The sequence below is a fragment of the Diabrotica undecimpunctata genome, chromosome 5 (assembly GCF_040954645.1).
Source record: "Diabrotica undecimpunctata isolate CICGRU chromosome 5, icDiaUnde3, whole genome shotgun sequence".
Lineage (NCBI taxonomy): Eukaryota > Metazoa > Arthropoda > Insecta > Coleoptera > Chrysomelidae > Diabrotica > Diabrotica undecimpunctata.
Genome location: NC_092807.1, coordinates 99258869 through 99274913, shown reverse-complemented (window position 1 = coordinate 99274913; position 16045 = coordinate 99258869). Strand labels below are relative to the sequence as shown.

General features: G+C 34.3%; 1 protein-coding gene across 4 annotated transcripts in view; it reads left to right on the top strand.

Annotated features, from left to right (window-relative positions):
* The window catches only part of LOC140441542 (sodium- and chloride-dependent GABA transporter 1-like), a 127521-nt gene that overhangs the window by 61994 nt on the left and 49482 nt on the right, over nucleotides 1–16045 (top strand). For 2 of the 4 annotated variants that reach the window (XM_072532329.1, XM_072532328.1), the window contains exons 2-5: nucleotides 4622–4858; nucleotides 10568–10825; nucleotides 11616–11705; nucleotides 15015–15123. In XM_072532329.1, the coding sequence (XP_072388430.1) occupies nucleotides 4627–4858; nucleotides 10568–10825; nucleotides 11616–11705; nucleotides 15015–15123 (689 nt within the window). In that variant the 5' untranslated portion in view covers nucleotides 4622–4626. Of the gene's footprint in view, nucleotides 1–2525; nucleotides 2684–4621; nucleotides 4859–10567; nucleotides 10826–11615; nucleotides 11706–15014; nucleotides 15124–16045 lie in introns of those variants that run through there. The other 2 variants (XM_072532330.1, XM_072532331.1) reach the window with 2 other exon arrangements.

The following is a 16045-nucleotide window of genomic DNA, read 5'->3' as shown; positions in this document are numbered from 1 at the left end:
CCTTTCGAGTTCTTGGTTTTTAGAAAAAGATCCTTCTCGTCTGATTAATGTTTGAATTTCCGTGATATATCTATCTACTGGTTCGTTTTGTCTCTGTTTTCTGTTTCGGATTTGCTCTTCTAGTTGTAGCAAATATCCCCTGGGATAGAAAGCTTTTTTAAAATCTTCGCTGAAATCTGTCCATGACTTCCAATTTTTGTTATTGTTTCTGTACCATAACAAAGCGTGGTCTCCTAATAATTCTGGTAATGCTTTTAGCAGATCTTGTTTATCGATCTCGTAGGCCAAGCTTAATTCGTCTATCCTCTCTAAGAATTCTATTGCATCCGAATGTTTCTTGTCGAAGTGTGTGTTCCACTTTCGTACTTGATTTAGCAATTCTGGTTGCCCCATTTGTTTCGTTATTGCTAACTCCTGTAATTGTCTTCGAATGCCCAAAATTTCCTGGGTCAGTGTGTCGGATTCTGTTCCCTTGGACATTTTTTCTTTTGGGATTGTTCCTGTCGCTTCCTCGCGATTTTTAAAATAGGTTCTGAGTCGTGTTCTCAATTCGTCGACGGTTCCCTTGGGATCTAAGCCGTATTTTTCGGCCTCGCTCTGCAATTCCTCTTTGCAAAGTCGGTTTATCCACGACGTACCTGTTACTGAGTCTGTGTCTTTATCTGTCGGCATGTTATTAATTTTTGCTCGGGCGCCAGTTTGTGATGGGTTGCTCTTTCGGGGCGACAGACTCAGTAAAATACAGGTTTGAAATAAAAATAAATCTATTAAGTATATATATACAATAAATAAAAACTAAAAAAAGGAATTCTACGTTGTATACTTATAAAACAAAAATAAAATGAATTCTACGTTTCCGTCTGGGTCCCGCGATGAATGAATATTCCCCGGCAAACGTCTATAAAAGAAAAGAAACTAATTAGTACTACTAATATACTCGCTTTCGCTTCAATTCAGAGAAAGCTCCGTATATGCTCGCAAACAAAATATTTAGCTGTGCAGACCCACGGCAATGTTCAATACACAATGCCGACGGGTTCCGCTTGGCTAAGGACAGAGTATGATCCTCAATACGGAAATCTCTGTCCCGGTTGGTTCTGTGCAGATCCACGGTAATGCTCAATACGCAATACCGATGGGTTCCGCTTGGTTAGGGACAGAGTATGATCCTCAATACGGAACTATCTCTGTCCAGAATGTCTAGCTGGTTCACTACACCGGCGAGTCAGGGAGCCTAGAGCGCTAGCTACAAGACTGTCTAATTTCGCTATTCACACGCCTTAAATAGCCGTTCTGAATCTCCCTTCGCCGTCACGTTGTAGAAGTGGATGCGCAAATATTGACACTCCCACGGTTCGAACTGTTAAACGATCAGAGCAGATCGTTACAAGCTCTAAAAAGTTGTTTTGAGCTGCATCCAAACCATTCTCTCAGGTTCTTGAGCGATGAAATTAGTCTTCTTCCGATACTTCTTCTGCCATCTATCTTTCCTTGCATTATGAGTCGCAGGATGCCATACTTCTCGCCCCGCATCACATGTCCGAGATACTGTAGCTTTCTTTCTTTAATTGTAAGTTCAACTTTCTTCTCTTTACCTATTCTTCTCAGTACTTCATTATTCGTAACTCTATCTACCCAGGAAATCCTCATAATTCTTCTATAGGTCCACATTTCAAATGCGTTAAGTAGTCTCATTGTGTCTAGATTTAACGTCCATGATTCCACTCCATAGTATAGTACTCTGTATACGTAACATTTTGTTAGGCGTACTTTAAGAGCTAATGTTAAATCTTTGCCACATAGGACCTTTTTCATTTTTATAAAATTAGAACGTGCTTTTTCGATTCTGACTTTGATTTCTGCAGTGTAGTCATTATTTTCTGTTATAAGTGTTCCTAAGTAAGTGTACTTTTTTACTCTTTTGATCTACTGGCCTTCTACTGTCAGGATTTCGTTAGTATTATGGTTGTTTTTACAAATTTTCATAAACTTCGTCTTTTTGATATTGAGCGAGAGTCCGTACTCCCTACTATACATTACTATTTTACTTATGAGTCTTTCTAGGTCTTGTAAACTATCGGCTATTATTAATGTATCATCTGCAATCTGATGTTGTTAACTAAGACTCCATTTACTCTTATGCCGAATGCCGGAATGATGTATTCCGAAAACGTTCTGTCTAACACAGCCCGTTTGGGTTTTTAAATATATACCTTTTACAAAGGATTTTAATTAATTTCTTATGCCGACTGTTTCATCTTCCAGAGTTTCTCGAATTACCTCTTCAGAATAAGCGTTAAATATTAGATGTGATAGTATGCAGCCTTGCCTGACTCCTCTCTTTATTTCCATTTCTTCAGATGTCTCTTTTTCAATTCGTACTATTGCTCGCTGATTGTAATAAAGGTTTGTTATGAGCCTTAAATCTCTTTCATCTAGGTTTTTATTTTTTAGAATTTCCATGAGCCGGTCATATTTTACTTTATCAAAAGCTTTATTGCAGTCTATAAAACAGACGTAAAGAGGACGGTTAACATACAAACATCTCTGCGTCAGCATGTTGAAGGAGAATAGTGCCTCTCTGGTACCCATACCATTGCGGAACCCATATTGTGTGTCACTAATATCCAGCTCCAGTTTAGTGTGAATTCTGGCGTGGATAATTTTCAACAGAATTTTCAAGGTATGTGACATTAAGCTTATGGTTCGATAGTCACTGCACTCTTTGGCATTCACTTTCTTTGGCAAACACACAAATGCTGATCTCAACATTTTTCTAGGGATGATTCCCGTAGTATAGATAGCGTTGAACAGTTCTACTATTATGTCTAGGTTTTTCTCATTCACCAACTTTAATAGCTCGATTGGTAATTTATCTGGACCAGCAGATTTATTGGTTTTCATTGAGTTTAATGCCTGACTAAACTCTGATTTGGTTATCTCTGGGCCTACATCTCCCGTTTTCTATCTACAGATGTACTAGCTTCTCTCTGGTCATGAAATAATTCCTCGATGTACTCTTTCCATCGTCGTAGTTTTTGTTCTGTCTCCAATATAATCTTACCATTTTTGTCGAGCAATATATTCGAGGTTCTTCTACTTCCTACTCTGGCTAGTTCTTTGACTTTTTCATGTAGATTAAAGTTGTCATATCTGTTTTGCAGTTCTTCTATTTCGTTACATTTTTGAGAGAAGTAGGTTTCTTTAGCCTCCCTAATTTTTCTTCTTATTTGGTTTTGAAGCTGTTTATAGCGGGCCGTATTGACGGTTTTGTTTTTTCTCCTTTCATTCATCAACTCTAGAATTTCCTCGGTCATCCATTCTTTTTTCTTAGATTTAGTTGTTGTAAGTACTTTCTTACTTGGCTCCAATATAGAGGTTTTGAAGAATTGCCACTGTTGTTCTACGTTGCAATTATTTCTTGGGTTTCTATCTAGATTTGTGTTGATTTCGTGTTTCAGATTTTCTTTTGTTTCTTCTCACTTTAGTTTCTGTATGTTAAGTTTATTGTTGTTGCGGCTCTTTTGCGTCTTTTTTAGTTGAAGTTGAAACCTAGCACTAAGAAAACTGTGATCAGAGGATACGTTTGCTCCTGGATATGCCTTTACTGCCTGAATTGAGTTTCGATATCTGAGTTTTATTAGGATGTAGTCAATTTGATTTTTGACAATTTTGTTTATTAAAATGGGAACAAGAATCATAGGAGACTTCGCCACAACAAAAGGGCTCCTCCAGGGTTGTTCCACTTCCACATCTCCAACCCTATTCAAAATATATGGAAAAGAGAATGTGAAGGCATGGGAGTACCGGTACGGAACGAATACCTATATACGTTAAACTTTGCAGACGATCAAGTAGTGATTGCGTCTATGAGTTATGTCTGTATTTCTAATTTGTACATTCTCTGCCTTCCATAGTTCCGACTTTGGTACAGAGTCATACGAATTTCTCAGATCCACAAATGCCAAATGTATATCTCTATTTTTTCCTTTTTTCCTTTCCAAAAGTTTTTCCAGTGTGTATATGTGGTCTATGCATGATGTTCCTGCCGTGAAGCCTGCCCGATCTTCTCCGACCTTCCCCTTTTATCGCTTGCTCTATCTTCTCTCGCAGTATCTTCTCATATAATCTTCCTATTGATGATATTACGCTTATTTCTATGTAGTTTTCGCATCGTTGTATATCTCTTTTCTTAAATATAGATGTCATATATGCCTCCGTCCATTCCTTTGGGAGCTGTTCTCCATTTATGTTTCTCCAGTTTTCCCCTCCTTAACCTAGTTAAATATTGTAATGTGTAGACTTGAGATAGATACTCTGTCGAAACAGCTAAAGTGAACATAAATTGTAATAATTTTTGTGGAAATGTGTAAAACAAATGTTTTCAATGTTTTGTTCTTAGATAAAATATTTTGAATAAATTTTTTTTATTTTCTTTAATGTAAATTTATGACATAAAGAGTTTTATAGCGTCTTTATAAGCTAATGAAAATAAAGAAATGTGAATTATTATACTCATTTAAACAAATCCTTTTTTCCGCATTAAAAATGTTAAATCTACATACCACTCGTATTAAACAAAGATAAATAGCTTTCTCACCTAATGTCTTCTGTTTTCCAGACGCAATGTCCAACAAAGTCTACGTTTGGGACGATCACATGCAAATCACAGCCCCGCCGGAAAAGAAGCCATTTATTCTTAGTGGGAAACCGGAAGAAAAAAATCCCGATCGGAATGAGGAAGAAGAGAGAGGCGGCTGGGGCAACAAATTGGATTTTTTGATGTCGTGCATTAGTTTATCCGTAGGTTTAGGGAATGTGTGGAGATTTCCGTATCTGTGTTATAAGAATGGAGGAGGTAAGGAAACAAAGACCGTAGAATTAAATTACTATGCCCTATTTATTTTTATTTATAGAGTGTAAAATAAGTGATACAAGTTTTGAAAAAGAAAAACAAGCTAAGTTAACGCACTTGGGATATTTTACTAAAATATTATTGATGGAAGTTAATTGTACATCTTTTGTAAGCATGAAGCATTGGAAAGTAGAAAATTATAACGGACCTTGTGGTATTTATTAGCATCGAATTGATTTTTGTCTTATTTCAGATGATCATCCCGTTATCTTTTTTTTTCGAAAGCCGTCTGTTATAAATCGGAAATTCTCATCCAATTGGCCTATTGTAGGTAATTCAAGTTCATCTCAAGAATTTTTCTGAAAATATAATGTTGAAATTATATATTGTATATCTTTCAACATTTAGCACGACTTTTGAAGGGCATAGAAGCAAAACCAGCAATCTCCATATTTTCCCCAAATTAAGTTATTGCTGCCATCTATATCTTTGTGTTCATCTCTACAACTTACTTTGGTTACCATAGCAGACGAAGTTTTGAAATTAGAAAAAAGACCAGTAAAGAAAAAGAATTGGATGACCGATAACATACTAGACCTTATTCAGCAAAGAAGAAATTGTAAAAATAAAGATGAGACTCGATATAGAGAAATATATTGACAAATAAGGTACGAGGTTAAGCGAGCAAAAAGGCCTGGATGGAACAGAGATATCGTGAGATGGAGGAACTACAAGGAAAACATAACGAGTTTATTATACAGAAAAAACCTAAAGAAATTACCTACACCCAGAGAAAAAGAACTCCTCACTTTATGAAAAACTCCAAAGGTAAAATTATTCTCGACTTAAACGAAAAAAAGGAAGAATGGACCAACTACATAAAAGAGCTCTTCCTGGATACGAGGCCACCACTTAACACCACAAAGTATACGAATACTGGTCCTAGTATTTTAAAAGCAGAAGTAGAGAAAGCCATCAAACAAAGCAAAAATGGAAAATCTCCAGTTCCTAACCAAATACCATCAGACTGGCTCAAACTTCTAGACGACGACAATGTCTCAGAACTAACAAACATTTATAACCACATATACGAAACTGGAACACTGCCACGAATATGGTTAGAGTCTACATTTAACTCACTTTCAAAACAACCTAATACATCATCATGTAAAGACTTTAGGCTAATGCGTCTCATGAGTCACGCTCTCAAGCTACTTCTTAGGATAATTCTTAATAGAATCAAGCAGAAATGTGAAGACACAATGGGAAATAAACAATTCGGTTTCAGAGAAGGATTGGGAACAAAGGAAGCTTTGTTCTCAATTCTAACACTACTTCAACGATCATGGGAAGTACAGAAACCAATTTACTGTTATCTGTTTTATAGATTTTAAGAAGGCGTGTGATAAGGTTCAACATGGTAGGCTGTTCGAATATCGAGAAATGATTGGACTAGATGATAAAGATCTGAGACTTTTACAACATCTATACTCTAATTCTTCTTCTTAAAGTGCCTTCTCCATTACTGAAGGTTGGGTATACCTACAGCAAATTGCTCTCTATCTTGAGCTGTTCTTAATATCGAATGTGTGTCCAGTCTCTTACATTCTTCAACCAGGACCACTTTCTTCTTCCTGAACCTCTTCTTCCTTTTACTTTCCCTTCCATTATAAGTCGTAGGAAGTTGTATTTTTCTCCTCTGTAAATATGTCCTAGATAACTCGTTTTTCTCTTTTTTTACAATATTTAGGAGTTCTATCTCAGTAACCATTCTTCTTAGCACCTCGTTGTTGGTCACGTGCTCTGTTCAAGAGATCTTCAGCATACTTCGAAAAACCCACATCTCAAAGGCTTCTATACGACTTATACTTGTATTTCCGAAAGTCCATGTTTCCTCTCCGTATAGCAATATGGAATAAATAAACATTTTTACAAATTGCTATCGGATATCCAACGATAATGTTGAGTTTATTAGGAATTTTTTCATTCGTTGAAACGCGGACCTAGCATATTCTATACGAGCATGTATTTCGACCTCATGGTCAAGATCGTTTGTTATCCAGCAACCACGATACTGAAATCTTTGTACTGGTTCTATATGTTTGTTATAGATACACATATTAATATCGACATTTTGTGCACGTGTAACAGCCATTACTTTTGTTTTATTTGTGTTTATATTTAGTCCCAAGCTATCTCCCTCTCTGGTTATCACATTCAAAAGTCGTTGTAAACCCTCAGCACTGTCGTCAATAATAACGGTGTCGTCTGCGTATCTTACGTTGTTTAAGTATTCTCCGTTGATTTTTATTCCTTCTTCAATATTTTCGAGGGCATTTTGAAAGATCTTTTCGGAATGTATATTGAATAACAGTGGAGAAAGTACGCAGCTCTGATGAACTCCTGCTTTTATTGGCATTTCTGCTGTTAGACGATTGTCTATTTTGATCGACGAAATTTGATCCCAATATAGTTTTTTAATAAGTGCTACAGTGTTATGGTCTATACCATGTTGTGTTAGGGTTTCTATGAGTTCTGTGTGTTTTACTCGATCAAACGCTTTTTCGTAGTCGATAAAACGGAGAAACACGTCTTTTCGCTGATCTCGGCATTTTTGTAGTAATATCTGGAGGCCAAATAATGCCTCCCTTGTACCAAACCCCATACGAAATCCAAATTGATTGTCTCTCAGGTTTCTTTCGCATTCTCTGTATATTCGTTGATGAACAATTTTGCGTAAAATTTTCAGAAAATGGCTCATCAGGCTAATTAATCTGAACTGTGAGCATCTATTTGCTTTATTTTTCTTGGGTATAGGTATAAATGTCGATCTAAGCCAGTCTTCTGGGAAGATTCCAGTGGTATATATTTTGTTAAATTGTTAACATCTGAAGATTTTCTTCATTGATAAGCTTTATCATCTCCTTTTTTCGTGGCTTTGCCGTATTGATTGTTTTTGTAACTTCCGATGTTAATATATCAAGTATTGTTTCTTGTACTATATTCATTTGTGGTTCTGTTCTCTCATTAGGTATCAAACAGATCTTTGATGTATTTTTCCCAGATATCTTCTACATTTTCTGGACTAGATACTATTTGGTTGTTATCATCTACGAAACTTTTTGTAGTGATTTTTTTTTCATATTTGTGACTTCCTTAATCTTTTTGTATGCATTAAAGTAGTCATGTTTTTTTAGTAAATCTCCGAGTTCCTTACAGTTGCTGCTCATCCATTCTTCTTTGGCTTTCCTGATTTTATTTCGGATGATTTTCTGGGTTTCTTTATATTTTTCTTCATTGCTATTTTTGTAAGATCTCCTTATGTCCATCAGTTCTAGGACTTCTTCTGTCATCCATGTATTCTTTGTTTTTCTGATGTTGTCTTGTAGTTGTTCTCTTTGTATAGTTGTTTGATTGTTGTTTTGAAGGTGTGCCAAATACTTCCTATTGTTTCTTCTGCTTCCGCGGGTGCTTCATTGAACTTTTCTTTGAGTGTATCATTGAGTGTTTTTTCTATTTCTGCCTGTACTATTGGATCTTTAAGTTTTTGGAGGCTACGTTTTATCTTCTCTCTGTATTTGATTTTCTTTATTTTAATTGAAATTTTACCAACAACAGGATTGTGGTCGAAACCGATGTCCGCCCCGAGATATGTTTTAACTCCCCTGATTCCATTTCTATAACGTTTGTCAATTAATATATAATCAGTCTGGTTTCTTATTATGCGGTTTTGATTATCGCCAGGTGCTTTCCATGTATATAATCTTCTTTTTGGTTGTTTAAACCAGGTGTTTGTGATCATTAGATTTTCTTCTTAAAAAAATTGGACCAGTAATTCTCCTCTATCAGTTCTTTGGCCCAAACCAAAGTTTCCTACTACGTCTTCGGTCTGCCCTTCACCTACGTTGGCATTAAAATCTCACATAATAATGTTTACAGCATTTTTCTTTGTGATCTTCATCAGTTGTTTGATCTCTTGGTAGAATTCTCGTACTTCTCTTTCTGTTTTTTCTGCTGTAGGAGCATATACTTGAATAAAGTTAATATTACGAGGAGTGGTATTAATTTGCAGCATAGCTACTCTATCAGATATAGGTATAACATTCTTTATACATTTTCTTTATACACTGCTTCTCTGGTCAACTATAAATGCCACTCCGTTAAAATGATGAGGATCGTCATTACCAACATAGTATATTACATGATTATCGATGTTTTTCTGTCCAGATCCAGACCATCCAACTTCACTGATTCCGAGAATGTAGACTTCCATTCTTTTTATTTCTTTTACGATTTTATGAGATTTTCCTGGCATAAAGAGAGACTTTGCATTTCAGGTTCCAATTTTTAACTTGTAATTTTTGTTTTCCACTTTCGAGTGGTTTCTAGCATTTGTCGTGGGGATTCTTAGCACCCCTTGAACATCTAAGGTCTGCCACAGACTAGGGGCCTTTTGTTTTCCGTAACTTGCCATAGTTATAATATCTTGAGAATATTTAGTGTGTTGGTTTCTCCTTGCCTTACACACCGCAGTATTATAACCGATTAAACCAATATCTGATTGTCGCCCATAAGTATCTGATTCCAAGCCTATTAAGAAGTCATTTTTCCCCAGCCTTAGAGTTAGTAATGACATAGCTACTGCCCTATACCATGTCCTGATCGAGTTACTAGAGAATGCTCTAATAACAAACTAAGCATGAATCAACAAAGACAAAGTTACTTGTGGTTAGTAAACAAGACCTCGGCGCTATACACTAATTGTCAATAATAAAGCAATAACAAAAGTTAACCATTCTAAATACCTAGGATGTTCGATAAATGAGACACTAAATCCAGATTAAGAAATTAAAACTCGTATAGAAATTGCAAGAGGAGCATTTATGAAACTTTCTATGCAATTCTCAGCTGAACACCTTGCTTGCTTTCGAGAGTTTCTTATTCTCTCCATATTTTATTATTATTAAAAACTGTTGTTCTGCTTACGTTAAAATTGTTCGCTACAGCAGATAGTGACCAACCATCTTCAAATTTCGTTACAATTCTTGCTTTTAGTTCTTTGCTAGCATGTGGAGCAATTTTTTCAGGTTGAACAGAATAAGTTATCTGATAAATTTTAAGATTTGGCAGTGATAGTGACAGTATGTAAATAATAAGTATTTATCCTTCAAAATACACTACTCAATTTTCTAGAAAATACACTTCAAGAGTCGTATCAATTTTTTTAGGAACCAGCTGTACATGAAAACAACTCAAGTCTTGCTTGAGTTCTTGCTTCTACAGCCTACAGAATATTATAAAGTCAAAATTGGTATCTATTAACTTAAAAATAAAAATATACAAAACAGTTATGAGACCCGTAACGTATATATTAAATGAAGATAATATCATAATATGTATAATGAGGTAGATAAACCACCAAACGCTAGATTAAGCATTGGCCGATCGTGCAAGAAATCTAGTGACAATCTTCCATAGAGCTCTGCCAATGAAAAGGCTGGATTGTTTATAGTGAGAAAAAAGAGGAAAGTTGTACCATTTTTATGTTTTTCAGTCGAGTCTTCTCGTTCATATTTTTTAGAATATAATTTATAAGATATCCATGTTTTAATCTGTTCCCACCGATAAAACTAAAACAAAATATTTCCTAATCTACTCTCTAATTGCCAAATTTTTTGTATTATATAATAATTTTTGATTAATTACTTACAGGAACATTTTTAATCACCTACCACATAGCGATGTTTATATGTGGAATTCCGCTCTTCTTTCAAGAAGTCGCCATTGGACAGTACCTCGGATCTGGAGGAATGACCTTTGTTGGTCAGCTGTGTCCTATTTTGAAAGGCGTAGGATATGCAACGATGACCATAGTGTTTCTTTTGGATGTTTATTATTGTGTGATTATAGCATGGACGTTGTTTTATATTTTCAGTAGTTTCTCAAGTACTTTACCTTGGTCTGAATGCGGTAAGTGCAATAACTAATTTTTATTATTTTTAATAAAAGTATTGAACATACAGGTAAAACAATTTATACCTAATTTTGCTTATTGGGGTGCCCAACGACAACTTACTGGAGGCACATTGAAAAATAGATAAAGTCATGTCTACATAAAAAGAAGAAGAAGAAAAAGAAGAAACAAAATAGCGCATATCGAGATGAGGAATAAAAGAACGCAGGAAAACGTAATGCCAATTAAATACAATAATTATTAGGTGAAAGTGTAAATGGACTGGATATCCGTTAATGAAGAATTAAATAATATACCTAGACAGACAATTGAATATCAACCAGATGGAAAAAGGAAAAGAGTAAAACCGGGTAAGAGCTGAAAAAAAAAACGAATCATTTTATTATAGAAAAAGTAAAGTCATTTTAAATTTAGAAAAGAATGAAAAATTCTCGAAAAAAGAATTTTAGAAGAAGAAAAATTATGCGTTGTCAGTCACCACGCAGATTCAGATAAGAAACTTCTAATCGTCTAAATAATGCATTAGCACGAATGAAATTAGAGATAAAGGGAGAGAGAAAGAGAGATAAAGAGATGGAAAGAGAGTTTGTGATTCAAATATTCAAAAACGACATTAAGAATTTTGTTTATATACAGTAAGACAATAATAATAATAAATGTACCAAAAATAAAGGCATTAAAAACAGGAAACATTTTAAAATTCTGGCACATATACATAAATTATTAGTCTTTAGTTACTTTTAATGGGTAAAACATTTTTTAATAACTTTTTTTCTTTATCGATAGAGATGCTTTTGAGTGATATCAGAACGTCGTTGGGCGATAAAATGTCAAGTCATCAGATAAGATTGGTTAATAATAACAGCACTACTATAGGTAAAAGCAAAATGTGTTACGTGTTGTGTATATTTGCACGAATTAGTATCATATTTTTGACATTATGCCATCAAAAAGCAATTACATTTTGTTACTTTTTGTGAACTGTTATTTAATGTTGTTTTTGATAATGCATTAAGTACTTATAGACAAGGCGAAAAGTTGGGGGTCGTTCGGAAAAATATTCTTATAAGATTTTTTTGCATAATAACCTTCATCGCTGGTCGCCCTGGCGAAAAGTTGTTCAAAATTAAAAAATTTTCAAATTTATCACCTTTAAATCTATTACTATAATAAACACCTTTATTAGAACTAAGTTTATTTTCGGTAAAATATGGATACTGCATACGAAAGCTGCATTCTTTACCTTTAAAACGCATCTCGATTTTTGTCAATAGGACACTTGAATCAAAAGATATCGAATTTTTACCGTCGAGCTGATACAAATTTTATTGATCATTCGCGCGCGTAACTGACATTTAAAATCGACGGTCGTTCCAAGTGTTGTTTCTGAGAGAACGGTTCATTCTACACAAAACCTGCTAATAAATAGATTTGTTTAAAATTATCTTAGCTACACTTTTTATTTAAAACATTTTTTTGCGGAGCATAGATTCTTGGTAAATCGATTTTTCTGTGTTTTTACCCTCCTAGTGGGTGTGAGATTCAAATTCATAAATACAGAGAAAGTGGAAGTGAAACTGTTTATCTGGATCGGACGTGGTTTGACACCCATGACGTTCCAAAATGTGGTTGGGCAGATTCTTGTTGTCGCTGTACAATAAAAGCTTCATCAAATAATGAAAAACGTATTACAATAATCCATGCAGGAAAAAGAAATGGTTTTATACTTAATGCTTTAGCCTTAAGGTCATGTAAAACCATTAAGGACTCCCGTGTCGACTATCATGATGACACCACGTCAGAATTATTTGAGAACTGGTTTTCAACGAAGTTATTGCCAAATTTAGCACCAAATAGTGTAATTGTGATGGACAATTCCAGCTACTACAGTAGTAGGCCGAATAAAGTTCCATGTTCTAATGACAGCAAACTTAGAATCCAGGAATATATGCTGGAAAATGATATATATCATGAAGATAATTATTCTAAAAAACAATTACTTGAAACTTTAAAATCATTTTCCATCAGAAAACAATATTATTGCGACAGTTTGAAGGAAGAAATGACTATTAAGACTTCCATCTTACTATTGTATGTTCAATTCTATTGAACACATATGGATAGCATGAGCTAAAAGCATCGGTAAGGAGAAGTTATGTTTCGCTTACCCTAAATTCATCTGTGGTTCTTACTTACTTACTTACTCCGTGGCGTTACAACCCTTCGTGGGTTTTAGCCGACTCGACAACATGCCTCCATTGTTTTCTGTCTTGAGCAACCTCCATCCAATTCTCCACGCCCATAGTGCTTAGGTATCCTGCTATATTATCTCGCCACCGGAGACGAGGGCGTCCGCGTGGTCTCCTTCCAGTTGGGACTTTGTCGCACACCAGTCTTACTGTTCGTTCGTCAGAATGTCTTCTGAGGTGTCCTACCCATTGGGGTCTTCTGGAGTTTATTTCTTTTATGATGTTGGCGTCTGGGTAAAGTTCTTCAAGTTCTTTATTAGTTCTTATTCTATATTGTCCTGAAGGATTTTTCTTTCCCAAACACATAGTCTCTCTTCGTTTGCCTTTGTTATCGTCCACTTTTCGCTTCCATACATCACAACGGGTCGTACGACTGTTTTATAGACCTGTATCTTCGTTCGTCTTGTTAGTTGTTTCGATTTTATAAGGTTTTGGAGGACAAAAGGACATCTGTTGCCGGCCTGGATCCTGTTGTTTATTTCTTGTGATCCGTTATTGTCTTCAGTTATTGTTGTTCCAAGATACTTGAATTCTCTAACGCGCTCAAAGTTAAAGTCATCGATGGTGCTGTTCTGACCGATTCTGTCTCTGCTTTGGTTATTGCGGCTCATATACATACATCGTCTTGTTTTCGTTGATTTGGAGACGCATCTTCTCTGCTTCCTTCTCGAACCTCACGAAAGTCTCCTTCATCCTTAATCATGTGTTTTCTATCACACATAAGTTTGGTCCTTCTCGATGAAATACTGTATTCGGTTTTTCGATTTTTGCACTTCTGATTATGTGTTCCAGAGCTAGGTTGAAGAGTTGTGGTGAAAGTGCATGTTGTGGTTCATCTAATTGAATTAGAAATGGAGAAAATAATCAATGACAGCTGGAAAAATAGGTTGTTCAAAGAAAAAATTATTATAAATCTAGATAACGACAGTGATAGTGAAACTGACTTGTCCATGTAATTTTTTTTAAATGTAAATACTTTTTGGATTTTACTTATAAATGGTAATCTTTCTATGTATACGTAATTTATATAAATATTTGAAAATTCAGTTGATAACGGTATAAAACCAGCTTTTAAACACATCTCAATGTTGAAAATAATTTTCTAAAATATTTTTGCCTCTGTTCTTTTTGTACTCTATTTAGAAATGTTAAAGTTTTGTAAATATGCGAATGTAGTGTATGTAAATATTTTTCCAACTATTATAACTAGTAGACAATGATAAAGACCGGCTTTTAAACACATCTAAAACAATCGAATAAGTAATGCAACTCTAAAATAAAAGTACGATCTTGTTCAGAGGAGATCCCCGCTGCCTTGTGGTAGACACTTATCGATAATAAATATTAATGACTCTCTTAGATCTCTGGTAGGACTTTACATAAAAGCTTTCTGTGAGAAATAATTTCAATTTTGTAATAACTATTATGTGAAATTTCTTAAAAATTTTATAGCAGAATACTTGTAATATTGTCCCTATTATCATGCGAAATTAAAGTTTGTTATGCATTTTTAGAAGATAATATTAATTTTTAAAAAATCGACTTTTGAAATTATTTTTGCAATCATTAAGCAACAAATTAACAAAAATAACTTAACAATCTCTCATTTTAAAGCATTATCTATGCTTTTTTAGTAAAATTGTCACTTTTCCATATAATTTATATGATTTTTTGATGTGATTAAAAAACATTTTTTTCCGACGAACAAAAATCGAAATAGTAATAGAAGTTGGTGATTCTGCACCGACGAATGTGGAGATAATTTGGTCATTTCGAAAAGTTATGAGGGATTTTAAAGAAATTGTTTTATCGAATTATTTATCAAGTAAAAACTATACCTGTGCTAGTATAGTTATTCTTGTTTTCTAGGGTAACTAATTATATGATTTATTTTATCTTCTACTTAATGCTATTTTATTTTAACCATAATTTTTAGATCAATGGTGGAATAGCAAAAACTGTTTAGTTAAGGATAATACAACTACATTCAATGTTAGCAGCTTAATCTCCAGGAATTCCTCTTCAGCAGTTGAAGAATTTTTTGAGTGAGAATTATTTAAATTATTTACTAAAGGTGTCATTTTGCACCAATTAGAATTTTTAAAACTAATTTAACATTCTCTCCCTGTATGAAAGTCTTTGTTTTTTTTTGTGGTTCTTATTGTTGTTGGATACTTTTCGTTTGGTGGTTTATAGACTGTGGAAAAAATTCTTGTCAGTGACTTCACCAATCTCTTTACTCTTGATATTAAAAGAGTAAAAGGTTTTGATTTATATTCTATATCAGGGATAAGAAATAGACTTTTTTAAAGTTTTGAGAAAACAGGATAGATGAACTCTTTTTATAACACATATCTTCAGACACTATATATTGTGTTTATTATTTGGCTATGACGTAATAGAAACCATTAGAATTTAACATTGAAACTCATCACCTATTCGTCGACTAAACCAATTCCAAAGATATTTAGCCAACCTGATATAGAAACATTTAATACTAGTATGATATTTACGGATGGATCTTTTTTTTAAAATGCAAAAGTAATTGGAAAATTTATTGATTTAATGTCTTGAAGAACTACAATGGCTACTCCTCCAAAGCCATCTGCGCGGTCCTGTCGGATAATCTTATATCCTTTAAGTTTAAAAGAAGGGTTTGGTTTTTTAGAGTTTCAGATAAACCTATGATGTCTATAGTATTTATAATAATTTAAACATGAAGTTAGAAATAAAATAATGAAGAGCTTAGATCTACATACAGTAAGCACATTAACGAGAACTTGAGAAACATATAAGGAAATCGCATAGAGGTAACCTGTGAGAAAATAAAAATAGCTATAGTCGAGGCTGACGAAGTAGGCGCAAGTAAAATAAAAAGAAATCACAAACACTAACGCAGACAGTACAAAATACATTAGAATTAACAGGAATACAAAGAAATCCAACGTACGATAAGAGCAGGAATTA